This window comes from Astatotilapia calliptera, chromosome 5 (genome assembly GCF_900246225.1).
Source record: "Astatotilapia calliptera chromosome 5, fAstCal1.2, whole genome shotgun sequence".
NCBI lineage: Eukaryota > Metazoa > Chordata > Actinopteri > Cichliformes > Cichlidae > Astatotilapia > Astatotilapia calliptera.
The window spans coordinates 15,635,926-15,660,367 of record NC_039306.1 but is presented as its reverse complement, the minus strand read 5'-3'; the positions used below and the strand labels follow the sequence as shown (position 1 = coordinate 15,660,367).

The window sequence follows — 24,442 nt, the reverse complement described above, 5'->3', positions numbered from 1 at the left end:
TTAGCACACTCACACGCACGTTTCAGTATAGCAAACAAATTAAGGCCTCGCTTTGATCAGTCAGTCAGAAATGTTTGTTCAAGGATCATGTCATGTGTAAAGCAGCTTCCAGCACAATCCTTCTTTATGTCAAACACATAATTCCAACCTTAAAGCATACGCTAGCAAGAGTCTGATGATCACCATGACATCATGACATCAAATATACTTTTCTTCTCTCTTCTGGATGAGTTTAACACATATTTAATATCATGAATATGTAAGGAAAGCATGGGAAGAAATATCCTTTCAATGCTATACTAGTAATCCATGGTTTGAGATGACCTGCTTTTAGATCGTGCAGTTTTCAGGATGCCATGAGAACTACAACTTTACTGCATAATATCATTTATAATAATATAAGTAATATAATAAGTAATATAATTTGGTGTTTTGTTTTGATCAATATTTAATTATCTGATTTCTAAAAGAATCTGTGTACAGCAGACACAACTGTGATATATGGGAGTCTGAAAACTTTTAATATTCCCAACAAAACAAAATTATTTAACACATGTTTGTGATTCCAAAGTAGCAACATTGTGACATTAAAAGACACAGACCCTTACTGACCCTTTGGCTTCATTATTTTAACAGCTCTCGGGTCTTAAATTTGTATAACAGTGCTTGTTATCATGGACTGCAGGGTTTTTGTTCTCTTAATATAGCTCTGAATGATATAATTTTGTATTGTATTTTCTAAAAGCATGGGGTAGGCTACATACAAACTGAAGATATTATGTTTTTTTAAAAATTACTTCCTTTGGCTAAATTGGCTGTATAGTGTTGTTACATATTTGCCTAACAAGTGAAAGAGCTCTGGTTCAATCCCAGAAGGAGACACAAATTCCTTTGGGGTTGCATCAGGATGGGCATCTGGTGTAAAAAATGTGCCAAATCAAACATGCAGAGTTACTGTACCTGCTATGGTGACATCTTGTAAATAAGGGAGCTGCTGAAAGTAGCTCTACTTCCTTTGGATAAAAACAGCTATAATAGATTTTCTATATGTGCTTCTATATATCAAGGTACTAATATACTCTAGAGATACTTGCTTTCTTGGCAGTTACTTTAATATAGAACTTTCTACACCGCTAAACACAGTGCGACAACATTTTAATAAGTCTCACCTTCTCCTAGCGTCTGCTTCAGAAGGTCATGCTTAGCCTGCAGTTTGACAATGAGATTGCTGCCATTCAAGTACTCCTTGTATTTCTATTGATAAGAAAGACAAAAAGACAATTAGTGCTATTTCTAGACATTCTTTGTGTTGTACTGTGCACATTTACACCACGCTGCAATTTCTTTGTTCATTTGTCCGACTACTCACAGTAAAGTAGAAGCCCTCAGTCTCTTGTTGATTGGCTCGTCTTTTGGCGATGTTTGCCTTGCTCATGTAAGAGTCAGATGAGGCTGATTTCACAGACTCTGTGGATTGGCTGTGCTGGAAAGCCTCTGAAACATCAAAGTCCTCCACAGTAAGCATATCATGGAGGGTCTGCAAGGTGGCGTCAAGAGTCTTCCTCACCTGAAACAAATATAGATGTAAACTTTAGTTGTCATTTCAGCATTAATCACAACATGAATATATTTGTTTAAATACAATTATATTAAAAAAAGATAGCAAACTGGTCATTTGTACACATAAAATAATAAAAGAATATTTGTACCACTGGGCATATTTTCATTAGTCTTCTCAGTGTCTCGAACAAACTGTGGTGTAAACACGGCAGCTCAGATTATACTGCTGCAGGCTATTTGCACCGTAGTTAGACTGACAGAGTGAACAATAGAGTAATTAGCTTGCTAGCTTGATGCATCACGACATGAAAGATTAACTATGTGCCTTCCATGTGAGGCAGACAGGAAGGGACCGTGGATTTCCTTATTCATGACAGACAGCCACTGACACATACACACACCCTGGTGACCTTTAAACATGTCTGTGTGAGTCACAGTGGCCTTGGTGACCATGCTGGGGGTGGCCCCCATTGGAAGCAGGAGACTGGATGAGATACGACCCCACATATCAGTGTCAGATTTAATGAATGAATATGAATGCATAGTGACAGCTCTGGAGAGTGGCTGGCTGTTGTTACATGTTTGTAGTGGAGGGTGTTGGTGGCCCGCATTATTAAACACAACACAGTAAATGAAGGTATGAAAGTGCCTCCTGTGCCATGATGATGAGTGATAGACTAATCGGAGGGATGGGTTCTGTTTTTCCTAAAGGAATAGTTTTGTGAAAAATTATTTTGTTTGCTAAAAAAGATGAATGAAAACACAGATATATTACTTTCATGCCTGCTATGCAGATTTTATGGATTGGGCATCATTGACCACTTGCAAAAAACAGTATTGGTATTTCTTTCTCTACAACTTTTAGTTTCACCTTACCCTTCTCTGTCCCAGCACCAACATTTACCAGCTACACTTCTGTAAATGGTTTCTTTTTAATGTGCCTAGAATTCTAAAAGGCTGGGGAAAAAAGCTTTTTCTTACTATTCACTTGGACATGGAATAATTTACAGAAAGATCAGACGAGGTCTCCCTTGGAAAAGAGATTTGATCTAAATGGGGTTTTCCTGGTTGAATAAAGGTAAAAGAAACAATAATAAGAGATCGATTTCAGTGATTTCAGTATTCAGTGGATGATATTGATCAAAGCTAGCTAAACTAAGCTAACTACCTAATGACTGATTAGTAGCTGGTTAGCTTATAGCTTCAGATGTAAGGGAAAGTGTGAGAGTGTTTGCAAAAATTATGAAGTATAAAACTAAATGTAACACATCAATCTAACGGCAATAAAGACTCTTTCTCAAGGACTCTGGTGTCTTAGCGTGTTGTTTTAAAGACTCTTGCATTTAGAGCAGCAGATATGTGTTTTTTTCCCTGTTCTTCTACATTTAGTCGATGGTTTGAATGATAACAACTTCACTTCCTTGCACAGTATTTTGCATTAATACACTGATGGTGCAACCTCTATATTCAAACTCAGCAACTCAGACTACTATGTTAACAGCTTCCCCTATGAGACCCTATACAGGATTCAGGATCTAACTTCACTATCACTGATAATCACTTGCATACATTTCTCATTTGTCTTTATGTACACCTTTGTACATAAAGACTCTTTCTCAAAAGACTCTGGTATCTGTGTAACATTATCTCAATGAAACATCAGGATATACTACAGGAAAATATTGACCTTAGAGAATAGAGAAAAGAATACAGATGCTGCTTCACATATCAAAGGCCAAATATGAACTGAGCGTGAGTATGGATAAGGCCATCTAAAACGTATACCTAAGCACATCAGTGAGCTTGTTTTGCTTTAAAATGAGCTGCTCACCTCTTCATTTTCTATTTTTAGTGTGGCCAGACGTGATTGCAGCTGGTGGTAGCGCATCAAGAGTTCTGTCTGGACAGGCTGCTGTGCACTCACTTGACACACCTGGGATTAAGAAATAAAGGGATATTTCCGAAAGTGACTTAACACAGTGCAAAATAAACATAGCAAGAATAAAGACCTTCAAAGAAAGCCTTTTTAAATCATTACCCTCCCTGTTGACTCACCTCATCTCCCATGTGTGGCTGATAGTCAAAGCATGCAGGAGGACAGAAGATCTGGCAATGTGTGTCCATAAACTTCAGCTTGTCTCCTCTGGTGTCCATGGCATCCACTGCTCCCTCCAATAAGTCCAACCCTTCGTGCCGAGAAGTTTCTAGACTATATTCTGCAGAAAGGTAGGTTCTCAAGGTGCGTGCTAAGCTTGCATGGTACCCTAAGTCGCAACACTGGGGACAAAAAAACAAACCATAGTAATTACAGATCCAAAAACAAACTTAACCTGAATAAAAATGCACTCTGACAAAAAGAGAGTATTTCCATTTCCATCCATATTTCCATTCTTGGCTCTGACTTACATCTATCATGTCTGAGACATCGTGGATGTAGTATTTGGCCACCAGGGCATTAGTAGCTGCCAGATTGAGAAGATAGTCATTCCGGGCCTTTGTGCATTTCATCTTGTTTTCAGAGTACTTGGCTTGTCTCTGGGGGTGTAAAAGGAAGAGCGAGAGTCCCATCAAGGGAGGAAGCAAAATGGTTTCCTAATGTATTCTAAGAATGCATTATACATTAAACAGTTGTATCTTCTCTATAATCTGTCAGTGTGCATGTATAAAATAGTTGGATTTACTTGGACACTTCAATTACAAATGCATTTACAGCTTGTTTGCAGTCGAATAGATAGAGTGCATTGGGAGTAATGTGCATGACATAAATCCTCATCATACATGGGCTAAAAACAGACCTTCTCCTTCAGTTTCTCCATCTTCTTTACAGAACTTCGACGCTGTGGACGATCATCGTAGCCATAACGCAGGCCAATGTCATTAGCCTTGCCAATGTGCTTCTCCTCCTGCTTTTCTGCCTCCTTCAGTTTGCTCTCAGCACTGAGACTCTCAGTGTGGTACATGTGGTATGTCTTCATCACCTGCAAGAATACACAGCAAGTATAAAGGACATCACAGTTAAACGAGCAAGGAAGCTGATAAGTATGATGAAGAAAAGCAATATCCTCAAATTTTGGTACAGGATCCTTGTTGATCATCAGATTATTTTACTTTGTAACCTAAAGATTCTGCAACCTTACAGAAAAAAACTCAAAGATCCGACAGTACGTAGAAAAAACTTCAGTCTGAACCAGGCTAAGTTAAGGAGAAAGAAATAAGAGAAAGAAAAACCGTAGGGAGACACCCTGTGGTTTGTTCTTTAGGACAAAGAATCAACTACAGGACTGAAAACACACTAAGTGGCCAGCAAAAACGGGCCAAAACACCACGTAATCTGAATTTTAAAATCCAATGAGAATGACAAATGTGACTTTGAACTTGACCTTCAACACAAATTTGATGGAGACCTGTGAGATGATCACTGTGTGCAGGCTCCACTAAAATATGACCAATATTCTGTAGTTAGGAGGAAGAAAGATTCTTGTGAATTATTAACGGGCAGACAGAAGAGAGACGCCTCGCCACGGCATGAGGTCATTAGATTTTGGCTAAATAAACTAAGAATTGTCAGTATTCTCTTTTTTATGAACCTTTCTTATTAATTTTATAACCAGATCATCATGACTTAATAAACACAGCAGCTGCTTAGAAAGATACCAATAAGACGCCGGAGTACTTTTGTTCATCACACAAGTAAACATTAGTGAGTGTAGCATACTCATCATTCTCATGGGACTGTCATATTTTCATTGACATTTTCTAACTCAGCTGGAGTGTCCAGTACGTTTGTCTGATGTCTCCACACTGTCTGAATAGCCTAACCACAGAATAGCAAGACAAATTAAATATCCCAGCAAAGTAAAGTAAGACAGTCGTGGTACTTTTACAAAAACAATCTCTGTTTTTGGATAAATGTTTCATGGTTTTATCAAAAAAGCCACATGTAAATGTTTAACTAGTAAACCTGAATCAACAGCACAGTCGCACAACATCTGCTTCACCATCACTGATTCTCAAGTTCTGGTTTCCTAGCAACCCCGTCTGCAACGGACGTGCAAAGGACATTGAGATCGATCAGCAGGGGAGGAAGGAGGTTACAAAGTGACAGTGAGCAACCTCCTCTGCTACAGATGAAACGAAAAACTCCTCAATTTTTGCAAAAACTCAGCAGCTGACCAAAACCAGGGACCTGCTGCCTGACAACATTTGCTTATTTAAAATGCAAATGATAAAATAACCACACAATGATTATATTTTCTCTTAAACTCTACACTTTTCTCAATTATAAAGTTGAGCAGACTCCTGCTATTCCTTATGCTGTGTGTGGGAGCTGCAGACAGGCATTTAATAATGCATGAATCAGAGGGAGGAAAAATCAATATCAGTATAGCAGTAATATAACATGCACGGTACAATGTTACATGTGAGAACTATTCTCATGTGGTTTATACGATTTCAGTAATCCAGATTCAAATCCATTTGTGATGTGCTGCATACACATCATTTTGCAATGTGCACATGTGCTTAGCTTTCTTACTAGGTCATTTTTTTTCCTTTTGCCACCAACTCTTTTTTTTAATTTAGTAATTTTGTAAATTACTAACAATTTGCGAAACTAACTGTAAAAAAAAAAAAAATCCACAATTGACCTACTTTCTGCTCATCTTCGCTTTTTGCTCCTTTATCATAAATGAATCAAATCACAGGGTTGTCAAACTTTGCTGCAATTATGTTTAGCCAGTTTTACAGGACCACGATAAAGGATTAATCACCTGCACAATTAAGCTGACAACAACTAGGATGTCAAGAGAAAGGATTGAACGTGCAAGCAGCCAAGAGTGGAGTTTTATACATCCTGCAAAAGAAATGACGCTCGGTCATGAAATAAATCAAATTTACAGTGAAAAGTAGTGCAAATCTATAAGAGCATGTTGTTGTTTCTCATCTTATTTGCAATGGAATGTTTTAAGACCTTTAAAACACAATTTGGTGACTGCTCTGTTTAATCACTGAAAAGAAAAACAATGAATTGTGGATGTGACGAGGGAAAAAATAATCCACGAGGGTATTCTGTTTCACAGCATGCTATTGTCCTGCTTGCCAAAATACACTTTCATCGTAGTCTTAATTACATCTAGTCTGTTTATGCTTGTAAATTGTTTTTTCGTTTATGCTATGAATCATATTAGCCATTGAGCAGTAAGTAAAGATAAGGATATCACCGAGCAATTAGAGCCAGAAGAATGCATTCTGGCGAGTCTGCTGTACTGTCCCACATGCAGCCAGTGATACGCCTCAGTTCCTTTTCTTTTGCCAAATGAAGATGCAGTGCAGATAAACGCAGATGTTTTGTGTCTGCACCACTGCACAAACCTTTGCTGTGTGTTTACTAGTATGCATATGCACACATTTCTATATGCAGTATGTGGTTATAACAGTCCACCGAGAGTGACAACTGTTAACATATGAGGCAAGCAGAGGTGTCAGATTACATGTAACATTAGCTGAAAACATTACAGAAGCTCATTTTGCTGTAAGCACAGTGCACCTCTGTAGCACAGACTGCTGAGTCTGCTTGAAGCACAGCTAGGAGCACGAACACTGTCTCCTTCAACTCATGTAGCAATTCACAGCAGGAGGAAGAATGCAAATTTTATCCTTTCATGACCTCAGGAGAGGGAAGAGATGACCTGTTACAGGCTGCTCTGCTGAAAAGGCACATCTGCTCTGTGTGGTGTCAAACCCACAGGTTGCAGGTTTAGGTATTTAAAAAAAGCCTGGCTTTAAGATCGACATCCCATAGGCTTTCAACACAAGCAACAGCAACTCACCGTGTACAGTTCATTGGTGACTTTCACTAACTCTTCATGCATCTGTACGCCGATGTCTTTACTCTGTAAAAAAAGAAAAACAGGAGACAGCTTTGTAGAGGAAAATAATACCACATTTAAAGGAGAAATGAAGACAAGTATTCAAACATCTAAGAACAAGAACTGGGTTAGTTAACAGAACTGCTTTCCCACATGTGAGACACTTGAAAGCTGTGTGCCAGTTTTATTTTGTATGTGATGGATGTCATCAGTATTGAAATGCTATCATTACGCTGCACCAGAAAAGATACAATGCCCAAAGTGCAAATGCAGACTAAAATAGAACAGCGCAGTAACTGCAGAGCATTTCCCATTGAGCGGAGTCGCAGTTTCCGTTTGGTTTTAAAGGATGAGAGCCTATGATGAATTGGACATGTCCCACAAAAGGGTTATAACCTAAGACGGGGAATGATGCCAGTGGAGAGTGAGCCTAGAAATCCGTTTGAGGTAATACGGAGTAATGCTCAGCTCAACCAATCCTGTTTTTGTTTTGTTTTTTGTCACCTCTCAGGGACTACTTTGTCAAAACAGCAACCTTGCAATTTCACATGTGACAGGCATTAGACTTTAGCACATTCAGTACATTTAGTCTTTGTTTAAAAAGATGCCAGAGTTGATTCATTTCCCTCCCCCCATGTGTCATTTATTAACATCAAGACTGCAGCTGAACCAGGATACTGGAGTATAACAGGATTATTGTTCAGAACTTTACCAGAATTTGAGCTAACATTATGAAAAAGAAAAAAAAAAGATTTTCTGCAGGCAGTTAGTGTTTTTCCTAGCATGGGTTACAGGCCATCCCATTCTCATCAGGGCTCCCATCAAGATACTGCAGAGCCCCCTAGAAGGCATAAATTACTCTAAACTCCTGCTGCTGTCAAATGATATGATACTGATATAAAATCCCTAAGGTGGTTGGGGGTGCTTTTCCACATGTACTCTGCTACTCTCATGCAAAGCATATGTTATGTATACTCTTATATGTAACAGTATAAAGCATATATAGTATACTAAAGCATATATATAGTATATATAGTTTCAGACATATGTTTGAAAGACAAAATTTTGGATAAATGAAAGAAAGTTACAGTTGTGGTCAGAAGTTTACATAAAGTTAATATAGCATGAGTGTCAAGCTAAGTTTTGGCTTTAATGATTTCTTTGAACTGTTGTTTTTTCCAGGGTGGAATGATTGAACAGCATAAATCTTTACTGACTTTGGGTGGATGAGATTGAAATTATTTTTGAATATTCTCTAATCCTCCCAGGATTCATACACCCCCACTAATATTTGGTTAAATGTTCCTTATCAACTTGCACCTCAACCAGACACTTTTGCTAGCCATCCAGAAGCTTCTGGCACAATTTCGGCTGAATGTTTGATCGCTCTTCTTGGCAGAAGGTGGTGGAGTCCATTCAAATTAGTTGGTTTCCTGGCACCAACCCACAAATCATTTCACAAATTCTCAACGGGGTTGAGGTTGGGGCTTTGGGAAGACCATTCCAGAAGGTTAATGTTAGCCTCCTCTATCCTTTCTAAAAACCTGTCCTGATGTGTTCGGGATCATTGTCCTGATGGAACAACTGTGCCCAAGTTTCAACCATCTGATAGCTGTTGATTTTAGGTGAAGGTGAAGAATTTGTAGAGCTAGTCCTCCATTATTCTAAACATCGTGAGCAATGCACTAGTATCACTGTAGTACACTAAAGTACATTTACTTGGTTACACTAAAAGTAAGAGAAGACAAAGGAAATTTTTTTTGTTTGTTCCTTTGTTTTTTTTATGGGCTATAATGCAGTGGTTTTACTGATCAAACCATTCGAGATCAAAATGGGAAATACCTGACCCGTACACTAAAATGAGTTTGACATCCCTAACTGATATTTTCATGCCCTTCCCCTAATTAGATTTTTTTATATATTTTTTATATATTAATTATATTTTTACATATTACCTGTCATGACATTTGAGCAGATGAAATGTGCGTGTTAGTTACTGTCAGGGGAGCATGACCTCATTCATTTAATTCTGATTCTGACCTTTTTGAAAAGTCTGATGACATCTTCACCCACGTGCGCCAAACGGACAATGACGTTGTTGTTGTAGATGTCGCTGAGTGTGGCGTGGTCTTTGCTCTCGCGTCGGGTTTGATCCAAGACCAAATACCAGCAGTTCACAGTGGAGAGGAGATTTTGATCTTTCCTGAAACAGCGAGAGAAATACTTTGTTAATGAATGAAAGGCCTTCAGGAAATGTAAACCAAATGGGATAAAGGCTAACAAGAAAACTAAAGAGGACACCTAAGAGAACGTGTATGTATGGTCACGACTTTCTTACACCACCCAACATTCATTTTAATCCTAGCTTATTTACTATTTGGTGCCGCCTGTGGGCTTCACATATCAGAGATCAAGTGGTCACAGCTCATGTGGGGGGAATCAGCAAGTAAAGGCAGCATACGCACTTGTTGACACACAAACTCAGAAGGCATGCTGGCTGCCTCCTTGCTTAAGAGGACATGTGAGTTTAATTATCATCACACCAAAGATTTAATGGAGGTATTTTTCTTCTCATTTTGTCTTTAGAGAACACTTTAGCATGACAGCATATACAAATGCTCTGTGACACTGCTGGATGCACACAGTAAAAATAAAACATTTTTTGCTATCAGCCAATAGCTGACCTGTGCTGCGAATCAGACAAAATTGAATTGTGAAAGGAGAACAGTGAATTTGGGATGAATTAATTTCACAGTTTGCATTTCTTTGGGGATGTGAAAAAGACAATCAGACCACAGAATTCTTTTTGCCACACAACCTGAGCAAAAGGAAGAGTTTGGACATTTGGGCTAAGATCACCATTTTCATAACTTCTAAAAAACACATTATCAACTAAGATGGAAAGCATTAGAAAACTCCCAGTAAATTTAATGTGAAAAGTTCATCTTAATTTAATGGGGAACCTAATGCGTCATGATTATACCAGCATGCCGCAAAGTGTGTCATTAGTAGAAACCAGCACTAAAACCCCAGGTAGCAAAATAAGTGCTTAAAACAACCATGTCTAATAAGATGATGACCTCAGTTTGTATCAGCAATATGCTGCACTAAAATCTACCCTTTGTAGAGTTATAAAGTCATGCTAGTTACAAGTTTTTATACCCCAAGTCAAGTTTTTTAAATAAGAAACCACTGACACGTCGCCCAAGACTGAGCACTGATAAGTTTACACAGTCATTTTAATTTATTCAAATGGGTTCCTGCCCAGTACTATTATTTATCAGTCAAACAGCAAGTTAAAAACCATCTCTCTTAAGACTCTAGCTTTTAAGTAGACTGCACAGAAACCACTCATGCTGAATAAGAGTCACAAATAGTGACTCAAAAAGTGCTAAACATACACATGTGAAAATGTACAGTCATATCGGATGTGTCACATATTCTCTTCGATCTCTTAGTGTTGCATTCTAGATCATTGCTCATTGCTTACTGCGATCACCAAGTAAAGTTAGAAGCCTTACATATCCTTCCATGGCTGAAATCCCATGGCAGTAACATATGCTCTTAATACTGTTTAGCTTCAAAAATATGACTTTTCTTAAAACACAATGTCTGGTTCAGTTGTCTGTGCAATTAGTTCCAGTAAATAACCTCAAATTACAGATGCTTTTCTTGTGGTGAACCCGCTGCACTTTTTCTGATCCACAACAGCTTCTTCGTTTTCAGTGTGAATCAAAAATACGGAAGTTATTTTTGACTCTAATATTGGTTTTGAAGATCACACTGAAAGAGTCGTCCTGACTTGTTTTCTCTCAACTGCTGCAAAACTTTGATCAGTTTCATCCGTGGAGAATTGTATTTATGCTTTCATTTTCTTTTTGAAGTGAATTATAGCTGTTTTTCTGCCTTGGCGAAGCTCACTCTAATCTTCAGCTAGCGCTCATTTCTGCACTATAACAAAGGAGAAGAAAGGCACTATAGGCCCTCTCCAGCTCCCTCAGTGCATCCAAAACAATGCTGAAATGTAATCTAAGACTGTTCAAAACCTTTTTTGTTGTGCTATTTTTTAAACTCCTAAGTTGTTTCAGTGGGAAAAAATTAACTCTGTCATGCACACGAACTGAATATGAACATGTTTCCATTGTCATTGTCTTTTTTTGTCCAAGGCATAAACACTGCATTGTTTCAGTCCCATTCATAATCAGTATTATACACTGACCGGCCATTTTATAAGGTACACCTTGCTAGTACTGTGTTGAATGTGTTGAATGTGTCTTTGTGTCTTCGTAACTTCCTCGATTCTTCAAGGCACAGATTCAACGTAGTGCTGGAAAAATTCCTCTGAAATCTTTGGTCCATATTGACATGATATGGAAGAGCGTGATGTCCTGGTGGAAGCAGCCATCAAAAAATGGTAAATGGACTGGTTGTTACATAGCGCTCTTCTACTCTGAACACTCAAGATGCTTTCCCCACCTGCCTCATTCACCCATTCACACAAGCACTTTTTTCTATGCAAGTTCTTCCTATGCACTGAAAAGCAACTTGGGGTTGGTATCTTGCCCAAGGATATTTGGCATGTAGACTGGAGCAGCCAGGGACCGATTAGTAGATGACCCGCACTTCCTCCTGAGCGACAGCATAAAGGGTGCTAAAGGGATATGCCAAAAACCTGACCCTACTATCCCAGTGCCAAAGCCACAATCAAGACTCACTGGTTCATTAGACCAGGCAAGGTTTCTAATCTTACAGTGCTGTGCCAATCTGCATTTATAGATATGCAGATATCTATAAATGCATTTACTGCATTGGCAGTGTTTTTGAGATCATTTTCATCCTGAAAAATGAAGGTGTTGGCACTTTCCAAAATCCGACTGTACATTTCTGCATTAATAATTCCATCAATATTAACAAGCTGAAATGCATGACAGAGTCCACCATGCTTTACTTGTGTTTTTGATGAATGTAGTCACTCACTGTTTACCTCTCCGCTGATCTCTTCTGTGCATACTTACTATGATTTGAACTACTATTCCATATGATCTGTTGCTACTGATTTTCAGTCCAGTACTTATGTAATTAGGCATATATCAGCTGCTCCTACCTGTTTCCCTTTCTTAAGAATGGCATCTTGACAGCCACAAATCCACTGAGAATATTTCTGATGAGGATTCAGTGAACACTAGATGTGTGGTTCTAAAGGTAATTTTGAGTACTGGTCATCAGCTTTTTCTTTTTGCTTTTCTTTTCATCCTGTAACTCTTTGAAAAGAACATGAACAAGCTATCCTTTCCCTATAGGCACTCCTTTCAAGCAGAGCAGTTGTTTGATCCAGGACATGGGATGGTGCTGACCTGACTGCCAATGTTTTGCGGTTGGCTGCTCGTCAAGTTTTTAGGACAGTTTATGTGCCATTGTTGTACAACTATAACAAGTACAACAACACTTGTTTCAAGAAACCTTTAGGAGAATGCCACCCTCATATGAATTACAATTTAGTGACAGTGAAACACACAGCGCACCTACTAACTGCTACAAACGACACCAAAAACAGCGTTTTGAAACATAGAGCGATTTGAATTTTCTCACAGGTAGCACTTTGGTATAGGAGGTTTTGAAAATGTTCCCAGATGTTCTCCTGATAGCCCTTTTAGTAGCTGCAAATTAAAATATGAAAGGACGACTGATAAGAAAAAAGTGGGCAATAAGTTTTCGCTGTTTGAAATAAACTATCAAAGTGAGAGTGCAGAGCTTGTTCTAAGACTCCAACAGAGAGGACCGCACAGTATTAATAATGACTGAGACTTCATCCAGTCATTTCAATGGAGTCTTCAAGTAAGGAATCCAGCTTTTGACAGACGGATATAGTGATAACAATATATTATGGCAGGGGGAAATCTGGGACAGTGGGATGAGAGAAGCCATGAGAGGGTTTTTCCTAATAGGGGTCTCCCTTTGAGGGTATGCTCCATTTATCAATGTGTCAGTGGTGGAGCTCTCCACCATGATTACGCTTCCTGTCCAATTGGCTGGAGAGGCTGAAAGAGAGCTGGAAAGACCTCTCCTGAATAAACCAACGAGTTAGTTATGCCTGACTTACACAGCTAGGTCACATGAATGGATGCCTATGCTGTAATTTTCTATATTGCTAATCATTGCTATGACAGATAGTCTTTCATTTGTCAAAATAAGTAAAGGCACATTTTTCTGTATTTTTAACTGTTATTCTTAAAATCTAATTTGATTGTTTATTTTTGTTTTTAATTAATTGCTGAATTGCTAAACAAACAAATAATTATAACTGTGATTTTCAGAAAACATAAGTATTCTTTTTTTGGCTTGGACTTCTATAGGAATAAATGGCAATGGGCAGCATACACAACTAGAGATGGACCGATCCGATATTACGTATCGGTATCGGTCCGATACTGACCTAAATTACTGGATCGGATATCGGAGAAAAATAAAAAATGTAATCCGATCCATTAAATATCACGAAAGCACCTCACAAAACTTGCAACACCCCGTAACTCGCCTCAGAACGTCGGAGCAGTATGCATCACGTGATAGAGCGGCTGTGGCATGCGGGACCTGTCGTTGGTCTGGATAGCATGTGGAGCTTCGCTAGCAACCTGGCATTTCATCTCCGACAAAGTTATCCCCGAGAGAAGTAAAGCAAGTGTGTAAGTCCATCTCTGAATGTTTGTAAAGCATTCCCAGTTAAGCTTAACTAGCGACTGCCTCTCGCTCTCCGGCTGCTACTTCAATCTGAAACTGCTAATGATCAGCTGATCGGCTTTTCTGTTGTGAGTCCGTCTCTCTTGTTTGTTTTTGGTCCACTTTGCGCCAGAAAGAGCAAACCAGCGGCTGAACAACAGCAGCACGTTTAAGCTTGATAAGCTGTTGTTAGAATTTATTTAATATTACTTTCTACACCAGGATCTTTTTCTACGTAGCTGACGGCTGGTAACTGTGCAGGGGCGGATCTAGCAAAGTTTAGCCAGGGGGGCCGATAGGGCATTAACTGGGAAAAGGGGGCACAAAGACATACTTTTCTTTCTTATTCTCATTTAAAATGTCTAGCTTTTAATAAATAATTATCTGACACCCAAAGTTTTAATTTGATGTAAAATGAATAGAAGTCAATTACTGTATATAGTGACTATTAAGTCTAATATATATACCCTAGTAAGCTATAGTACATTTTCCTTTGGGAAGGTACCATCTGTGCAGTCTGCAATTTTGTTGAAGAAAGATGTTGAATCTATTTAATATTTCTTGAAAAATAATTGATTTCTGTGCATTTTTTTTCACACTGCATCAAATTAAGGTTGATTACGTTGATTAAGCATCATGAGGTGGAGCGTGAGGGGTGGTTCCCTATTTTTTATTTATTTATTTTTGTTGTTGCTGGGAGTTGGAACCCTATTAGTTAGGTTGCTTAATATTTACGCTAAGTACTCTTTAAAATACCAGAATAGGGAGGATGGTGTAGGTCTAAGTTTATTAGATTGATCAGTATTGCTGAACTATGAAATATTTTTTTTGTATACAGGTATAACAGAATAGCTTTAGTGTAGTTGTTGTTTTAAACTTGAGTATGAACTTGCAGACTTGCAAAATGCAGCAAGATATTTTAAAAAACAGTTTTGTTGATTAAAAAACACTATATCGGATTCATATCGGTATCGGCAGATATCCAAATTTATGATATCGGTATCGGTATCGGACATAAAAAAGTGGTATCGTGCCATCTCTATACACAACAGAACTACAGATCTTGATCTGAAAGTCAAGAGTCTGTTGCAGGCTGGTTTTAACAGAGAGGAAGTGGCTTCTCAGCATACTGCAGGGTGTGCTTGTTTCATCACCAGTAATCTCCCACATACAAACAGCTTAAGCCAGTTAAGTAAACCCAAGTAAAATAACCCCTATTGTCTGGTTCTTTAGATTTCTAAATGAAGCTGTGATTTATTTCCTGCATCCATTGAGAAAACATGAGTATCTGAGTAGCACCCTGGCATGAAGAAGCTGTTTGAGAATGGAAATAAAATGACAGCCACAGAGAAAAGAAAGGGGGGTGGTGGTAAAGAGTCTGACCTAGTTGGAAAAAACGCAGCAGCCTGAGGCCACAAGCTTCCTTGGCCCTGGCTTCATTTCAGGTCATTTCTTCTGCTTTCATCCCCCCTCTGTTTCTTTTTTAAATTTTTCTGTTTATCCCTTCTCTCTTTTTCCTTTGTCTCTGTTTTAACTGTCTGTGTAGCAATCAGCATCAAATATATGGGGGTTGTTTACCAGTCAGACACATGGGATACAAATGTTCCACTGTGCAAAAGTCTTTGGCTGGACTCACTTGAAGTGCTGGTGCTCTCTGGAGGAGCGGATCTTGGAGGAGTAGCGCTCAGCCAGTTTGTCCAGGCCTCTGGAGTACTCAAGCTGGAGCTCGGCCTTTCTGCGGAAGAACTCCTGCAGGTCCTGCAGCAGCTGCAGCCGGGACTCGGACTGCTGCTCCAGACAGCGGAACTGCTCCACCAGCTGGTTACGGATCTCTGCATATCAAAAAGGGAGACTATGTTCAGAATAAATACCGACTCTCTGGTGGATCAGGCTTGCATGCTGGGCCTTACTTCTGTCTGCCAAACAGGGCTGCAGGTCAAAATTAAACCCACAATCTTTCCACAGTGGATTGAGCAAAGCATGTAAACACAAATATGTAAGGATACAATCAAGCTAGCGCAGGCACTAATAAAAGAGCAAAGTCGTCACAATTGGATAAAACCGGACGTCAAACTGTATTTGTCTGCTGTCTGAGTTTGTGCGTGTGGTGAACGAGGTGGTGGTGTGCATGTGGGGTGGGGGGGGGGGGGGACCAAATGCTGGGGTAGCACACGTGTATATGAGATGCAAGTCTGATGATTACAGCAGACAGCAGAGAAAATATAAAATAGGTCAGCTTCTCAAAATGCATTGTGCTGAGCGAGCCTTAAGAGAAGTTTGACTTGAGAAAACAAATCATAGGCATTCTTACAATTATAAGATTACTGTGGTTTCTTTTCATGACATCTGGAAAGTCTGATTCTGTTCATTGAAAATGAGAATTAGGGATAAATGTATTTCAGTCCTTTTTTATAAATACAGCTGGGACAATATTGGATGTTTGATAGAGAAGCAATATTAGTACAAGCTTTAGATTTTTATATTGAGTATGTCGGTCAATTTTCAGGAGGTATTCAGACATGTTTTTCTACTCTAAAGCTAATATAATTATTTACCTTCCTGAACTTCTTCTCTGTGGCCATATTTTAATGACTTACCCCCACCACGACCAGACAGTCCCTACTGGTATTCCAACTGGTTATTCCTGAATACCTCTGGGATTTCAGGTAATAAAAACATCAAATAAAACAGTAAAATCCCCTTTACAGTCTTACATTAACACTAAAAAGGAAAACAAATCACATTCAATGTCTTCCACGTACAGTTTATGGCAAGGCTGTCATAAATCCGAAGGTTAAGAGGCTGCTGGCTGTGAACCATATATCATGTCAGGACTGAGGGCTGTGTTTAAATACCCTGCTACTGCCAATGCGCATACAAAAAAGCAGCAAGGATCCATAGGAGTTGGCTAGAACGGATGCTGAAAACAGTAAACAGCTCTTATGTAGCACTTTTATGTTTCGTTAAATCTTAATCATAGCTTCCGTGTAACTATCACTCTGTATTGCAGAATTTTGCTGAGGAAATTTTTAGTGCTGCGTAATTTTGCTGAAAGCAGATAAACAACCATGTTAACTTCCTGCCCAGACTTCTCCTGCATTATCACAGATCTCAGAGAGAGCAGTAGTTATTTTACCATACACCACGCTGAACTGAATCACTGGTAAATTTACATCTCTGGATTAATCAGTCATAGAACTACAAAGGGGGCGGGGTAAACAACGCTTCTCTTTGTACAAGACAACAAGATACAGCTGAGATGGCTGAAGATTCCACTATGACATTCTGTTACAACCATGCATAAGATCCTGAGGACTGAAAGACACTTTGTATAAATGTATCAATGGAAAAGATTGCTCAGCAGAAGAAAAGGCCATTTGTTAGCATCTAAATGGTGCTCCTGTATCTAGAATAAAAGGTTTTTCTTTTTCTTTTTAATCCTCCCCCAAACGACTGTGTGCGAAAAATGTGAATGAGTGAGAGAGAGTGAGAAAATCTGTGTAAATATGTAGTCCCTTGCTATCTGGAGATGTACCCCTCATGGTCCCCACAGTTGCCCAGTTGCCTGGTTACATGCCTCTGGAGGCATTTCAATGAGAGCAGGCCAGTTCCCTGTTCTGACAGTCGCAGCAGTCAGTCTGTTTAGCATAATGGCCAAGGACAAGGGCAACTTACTCTGCTTCGAAATACTCAACAAACAGCCTGTGATGATGAATGAGACAGCAATCGGGTTCAGAACAGAAGGAATGGTTATGTGCTAAAATAGACCACTGAACAGCACAATTTGTGGGCCTCTGTGACTGAAATAATTTTAATCGTATGGGGAGAGTTTAAAAGAGCGAGCAAACAATATAATGAGTTGATGTAAATTGATTTCACTGCACAAATTTATAAAGGAAACATCAAACAGACTTGTGATATTTGCACTTGCTCTCCTGTGAGCATGTTATTTTTAGAACTTAAACTGTTACTAGGGACTGTGCAATACTGCAGTACTTTCGATGAATCATTCAAGCCTTTGCAGTGTAATGCATAATTACACAGAGCTAGCAAGGAGTTCAAGTGAATTATATACATTGAAAAAAGCGTCAAAAGCTCTCTAAATCTGACACTTTTCTATCTTTTCACTGGTGACACAAGAGCCATAAAATACTGAGCCAGACATGCTTCCTCTGCATGAGAACAGTGTGCAGCCAAAGTGAATAAAATGTTCCACACCTAAAGGCTTGTGGAAATTCACTAATAGGACATTTGTAGCTATTCCCCTTCTAAACCATATGGTTAACATCCAGAGACGCAGTGGTAACTTTACCAAGCATGTTCAGCAAAAAATAATTGCTTACAGAGACTTAGATGGTAACCCTGCAGCTTAATTAAATAAAGAGAACTTGTATAATTGCTTGCATCATAGAGGAAGTACAAAGTACGCAGACAGCAAACCCAACCTGAATTTGGGGGCATCTTTGCTTGTTGCCTTGTAGCTCTACAAATTATTTCTAATTTATGGTATCAAAATGGTGTCTATTTGTGTATGCATTTGCTTTCTGAGATGGTGTTTTTAACCAATGCAGACTTGCTCCCCAGCGGTCCTCCAAATCCCAACTGCACAGTGCTTAATGTGCATGATACTGTGCATCAGTTGAATGGAGAAATTATGGGTTAGTGGTGGTAGGTAGTGGTGGTGGTGGCAGCTTCAGACACCCTGTCTACCTGGCTGTGTTAAAAATATGTAACCTAATCAGTCTGTGGGCTCTTGCTTGAGCTGCTGAGGGCTGAATTGAAACTGAGAGTTACAAACAATTAAAGCTGTCCACTGCAACTGCAGTCTATATTTTTCATACTGTATTTTTTGCACAACTGGTGCAACCGAAGCACAATTGTGGTGTGGTGTGGTAAGAGACAATGTACATAACCGTAATAGCATAAGTACAGCAGAATGCTTTTTGGCTAACACGTGAGCCAGAACAAGGACCAACGTTTGGGGGCAACATCATTCACCATGAATGGATGAAGAGAGAAAAAAAAAGAAAAAATATAGTATGGAAATTATAGATGGTGCCTACAGTGGACACTTTGTTTCTAACACTTGTTTTCACTTTGGCTCTTTGTATGTTAAAACTCTGACCTTCTCTGTTGCTGACCAACAACAGCACGTGCAGGAGTAGCTCACAGACTGGTTGTAACACATTTTTTGTCACTGCCCCCATCTGACAACAAACACTCTGTGCAGGTAGGTGCGCATTCTGCAGCTGTGGTTGTGCATTTCGTGCCAATGCACAACCACAGCTGAACCATAATTTCCCCCTATTTGAGCTCCTGCATCACTGCAGGATAAAGGAACAAATATCACATATCACTGGCACCCACATATCCCATTCAAGCTAGCTTAGTAGTTACTGCGATGGCCAGCAGCAATCTCTGGGGTTAGTTAGCCATGCATGGCTAGTCATACAAAGTCTAACCCAGAGTGACACGTTGACATAATTTGGTACAAATCAAGGTTGTGTTCTGTGGACACGTGTCTTCCTAATGTAATAATAGCTATGGCATGACTCTATAATCTATTTGCTTGAGATTTCATTACTTCTCCTCACAGTTTGTGCAGCCAAAGGCCAAAAAACATCAGAATTCCAGGCAATTTTCACTTTAAACTGGGTAAGAAACTCAACTGTCAGCACAGCATTTAATACATGATACCAAAAAACAGGCAACAAAGATGTCGTTTCACTGTCATTTTGAGACAGCATCATTCTGTGCATTATTTCAAGCTGATGAATACCCAGAAGGGGGTATGTCTGGATGTATATCTGCAGTGAATATGGGGTCAGAAAGAGAGCTTATTCTAACACCTGTGTTGTTACAAATGCATTGTCAGTAAACACAAATGTCACAAGCGTTTCCACTTCATACTACTCTACTCTGCTTTTCATTCTGTAGTAGCATAGCAACAGCACATCTTGCAAAGGTTTTGTGTTATGGACTATTACAGCGATTAGTGCATACGACTCCAAACTGATCCAATTGCATTAAAGATAATGGGTTTTAAAACTAGAAGTCCAGAATGACACATGACAGGGGCATCCCCTCATTTAATTGTGCTTTAGTGTCAGATTAGACAGAAGCCTAGAGACACTTCGGGGTGCTCAGCTACACACTCTAGAACAACAATATTCAGCTGAATAAAGAAATACTATAAACAGTATAAAGAAAGATTTAATAATAATTAGAATTTTATAACACATTTTATGTGATTTGAAAACATAAACTCCCACGTAAATTGTAACTGAGACCTGACTGTCTGCTGAAATGTGGCATGTTGAAAAATGCCACAAAGTGCATTAGGCTTGTGTGTTGAACTGCTGTGCAATCAGCAATTCAGCATTATTGGAGGCCAGTGTCAGTGTCAGAATAAAGCTCCCACAGCTCCGAACCGATCCAAGCTCAGTTTGCAAATGAGCTTAAGATGTCAGCTTAAAAGCTTTTCCTGAAATCGAGATGATGGCGCTCTAACAACTGCAGAGCTGATGTGTAGACCGGAGGAAGAGCGTCTGAATACGAGTGCACGAGACAAACAAACAAACAGAGATAGTGACAAGGAGAAACTCCACCACACCTCTGACTGAAAATGCTTATCATACTCTTCATTCCAGACACATGCTAATAAGCTCTTGACATTTCCTTGTAGAACAGCAATGAGGTCTAATGTGTGTATATAACAAGAAGCATTCTGGGTCAAATTTTGGGCTGATGCCAACGTTTAAGATAAGCTCTTAACTGATAACCAGTGCAGATGATTGTGTTTGTTCATTTTGTTTTCCAAAATGTTAATAAACATCCAATAAGTCAGCTGATGTCATAAAGCTGATATATTAGCATATTCCTAGTATATGATGATAATGTCATGAAAATTAATGAGTTTAATGTCTGCTGGGGTCCAGTGTGAAATTAAAACATTCATTTAGTCTCATATCATGATATAAAAAAATTTAATTGCCTATAACAATCATAGTTTAACCTTTCAAACAAAGATGAAATGATGAAAAAAAATCAATGCCGGACTTAGTTTAGGTTTAATTCTGGCAAAAAAGGGAGACTGGAGTTTAGGTATAGAAGAAAGTGGTTTTGTGAATATGTGTGACTGGGTAAATGGGGTTAGTATAAGCTTAGCCATTTGCTCCTTTAAGCAAGCCATCCACTATCGCTAACTTACTGTACAGATTTCAAAGAAGTGCTGATTGTCTAATCTAAATCTCATCAAAGTAAGTGTAGAGAGGCCTATATGTACAATATCTGTCCATGCAACCATTTTTTTCAACTTATCTAATTCTGGGTTGTGGGTGTTGGGCCTATCCAACCTTCATGCGGTGAGAGGCAGGCTACAAGCTGGACAGGTCGTGAGTCAATCTGTCGCACGACTAACACAGAGAAACAGACATCCATTCATGCTCACATTCACACCTATGGTCAATTTAGTATCACAAATTAACCTAACCGCATGCCTGACTTTGGACTGTGGGAGGAAGCCAGAGAATCTGAAGAGAACCCACACAGACACAGGAGAACCTCCACACGCCAAGGCCCCACGCTGGATTTAAATCCAGGACCTTCTTGCTGTGAGGCAAAAGTGCTTAGCTCCGCACTGCCTTGTCGCATAACCAAAATAGTCAAGCTTATTTTGGTGCTGCAGTGACAGAAAAATGCCTGCTACTAGACAATGTATGTGCAATATGACAAGTTAATTAGCTAAAGTATAGCCTATAGTTAATATTTATGAAACCAAACCCAAACTGGAATGTCTTACTAGGTTTGCACATATTTATCTGCCAAGCATTAGTATCTCAGTTCATTTTTGTATTTTTATTTTTTTTCTCATTGGACTGATGAACTAGTTGAATGACCTTTCCAGTTCTACCTAGTTTGAAAAATATCAACCTATGGTATAAGGAAGCTGCCCTGTCTTTGCGGTAGCCTTACATAAAACTACTTCCCTGATAGCTGATGCACCAAGCGTTGAGACCTAGTACCGTCTAAAGTTATCTCTAAATGGCTGGGAGGATATCCCACCCATTTACAACCTGCACTCTCTGCTCCAATCCAGCATCAGTGTTCCCGCCTCTCCTCTCTCTCTTTCTCTCTCTGGGTGGTTTAGCCAGTCACATATTTAGTGGCAGACAGTGAAATCCTTTCATGGTTCATAATTCATACAGACAGCATACATTATTTATGGACTTTCTGAACTGTTGGCTGTGTGACCTTCTTGAGCAATCACTCCTTATCCTTACAGTGTGACGGGAAAACTCATAAATATACTCCCTTTAAAGACTAAAACCGTATCATTTAATTTTGGCTTTTTACTAGATATATTTACATGTTTAACTAAATACATATGGGGGGAAATCTCAGGTTACCTGATTGGTAGAACTATAAAAAAGAAAAAGAAAAAAAACTAAAACAAAAAAACAAAACAAATAAAACAGCTTCACTTTTAAACAAATTATGACGGTCTAATAGCTGGCACATATGTATACAGACTAGGCATGCCACAACCCTGACACTCATCTCAACACAACGCAACACAGATACCGGTTAACCCAAGGTAATTTCAAGTAATAACCTCACCCCAGATGGACAACTGGAGTTAACGCTTGAATGCATGAACTAAAAGACGTTTTTTTCTGGTGAAAACAAATGACTCGCACACAACTATAAAATCTGTCCCAGCCCACAAGACTGCATACTGAAGCCAAATAAAGCTTGTGGTAAAGTTACGCAATTGTGCCTACACACAGACAATAACAATACGTTCGGGCCTGCGCGTTACCAACCTTTCACTTGGGTCTCATATTCGGCAATAATCTCTTTGTCCTTCTTGACTTTCGCCTGAGATGACATTTTTGGGGAGAACAGATTGTGCAATCCTCAGGCAGGAATCTCAGTAGCCACGATGCAGCGTTAGCCCTTGTGCAGTCCTCTCCATATAGTACAGCAACAATCAGACGTGAATCATCGCCCGCTTGACACACACAACTTCGGAGATTAAACGCACTTGAGGTTCTGCGATGTTGCTGCGCTGCGTTCAGGGCGACGTCGATCTAAAAGTGCATAATTATTCTCTTGGTCCCCAGCCCCTCCTCTTCAGCAACACTCCTCAGTGAATCGCAAAGCGGTCCCCTTTTTTATTTACATTTCATAAAGCCTCGGCTAGGAAACCTACTAGTCCCAGTGATAATAGCACAGAGCGCCTTCTGCACGTCCAGACTGCCCTTTTTCACCCTTTCTCGCTCTCTCTGCAAGTTCAATGCTGCAGCAAAAAAGGCTGAATGGATGTGAAAGTCAACGCGAGGCTCCTCCTCCTCCAGCTCCCTCCCTTCTTCCCTCACCACTTTTCTTTTCATGGATGATTTAAGATTCCCCCTGTGTGTGAACCGAAAAGCCTTTGCCAATAACAGAGAAGATGTCTGGAGCTGAGGGGAATTTTGTTTGTGGATGATCGGGATTTAGCTGATCTGTTTCGAGAACATCAGCGGCGTAAACCTGGCAGAGCACAGGAACAGAGGGAGTAGCGTGGATTAATCAGATGCGATTATATTTAAACCAATTTACTTATAGCTCCGGTGATGAACAAAGATTTGTCATTGCAAATATTCTTAGTCTAAACATTAAGGAAAATACACGTTATATACACAATGTATGCAGAGGACCAGTAGGATTGTAACCGAGTACATTTACTCGACCGGTTTACTTAAGTACAGGTTTAAAGTACTTTTGTTTTATTGAAGTATTTCTTATACTACTTCTTGCTTGTAATTCCCTATATTTTAGAAGCGCTTATTGCATTATTATTAGCATCTATTTTAACCCTTTCGCGTCTTATTATTTAGCAGATTAATGACATTGTTGCACTTCACACACAGGCTGCAGGCTGAAACATGTCTTTTTGATAAAGTTTATGGTTAGAGCTGGAATCAGGTGACCCTGAATCCTTCCTTCATTGTGCTGCAATAGCCTTAGGCTGCTGGGATGCTTCCCATGATGCACTGTGCATTTCTTCTCTACCCAACTCTCATGTTTATATACCACTATTACAAATGTTTAAAACAGTTTTCGTATTTATTAAGCTCTGTTTTCTCTTCCATAGTGTCCCTTTGGTCCTGTCCTCCTCTGCACTCTTTTTTTTCCCTTCACACCTAACCGGTCACAGGAGATGGCTCCCAGAGCCATGGGGGTTCTGGGAGGTTTCTTCCTGTGGGAGAGGAGTTTTTCCTTCCCACTTTCCCCATGTTTTTTGTTTATAGGGA

The 24,442-nt window shown here is 39.4% G+C and overlaps 1 protein-coding gene across 2 annotated transcripts in view; it reads right to left on the bottom strand.

Annotated features, from left to right (window-relative positions):
* LOC113022269 (SLIT-ROBO Rho GTPase-activating protein 3-like) overlaps positions 1 to 23,485 on the bottom strand; it is a 38,734-nt gene extending 15,249 nt beyond the window's left edge. The window contains exons 1-10 of one of the 2 annotated variants that reach the window (XM_026167484.1): positions 22,970 to 23,485; positions 15,781 to 15,976; positions 9,468 to 9,630; positions 7,389 to 7,451; positions 4,356 to 4,538; positions 3,967 to 4,095; positions 3,616 to 3,837; positions 3,392 to 3,493; positions 1,370 to 1,567; positions 1,170 to 1,254 (exon numbers count right to left, since the gene is read on the bottom strand). In XM_026167484.1, the coding sequence (XP_026023269.1) occupies positions 1,170 to 1,254; positions 1,370 to 1,567; positions 3,392 to 3,493; positions 3,616 to 3,837; positions 3,967 to 4,095; positions 4,356 to 4,538; positions 7,389 to 7,451; positions 9,468 to 9,630; positions 15,781 to 15,976; positions 22,970 to 23,036 (1,408 nt within the window). In that variant the 5' untranslated portion in view covers positions 23,037 to 23,485. The remainder of the gene's footprint in view (positions 1 to 1,169; positions 1,255 to 1,369; positions 1,568 to 3,391; positions 3,494 to 3,615; positions 3,838 to 3,966; positions 4,096 to 4,355; positions 4,539 to 7,388; positions 7,452 to 9,467; positions 9,631 to 15,780; positions 15,977 to 22,969) is intronic. The other variant, XM_026167485.1, reaches the window with a different exon arrangement.
* Between the last annotated feature and the right edge of the window lie 957 nt (positions 23,486 to 24,442).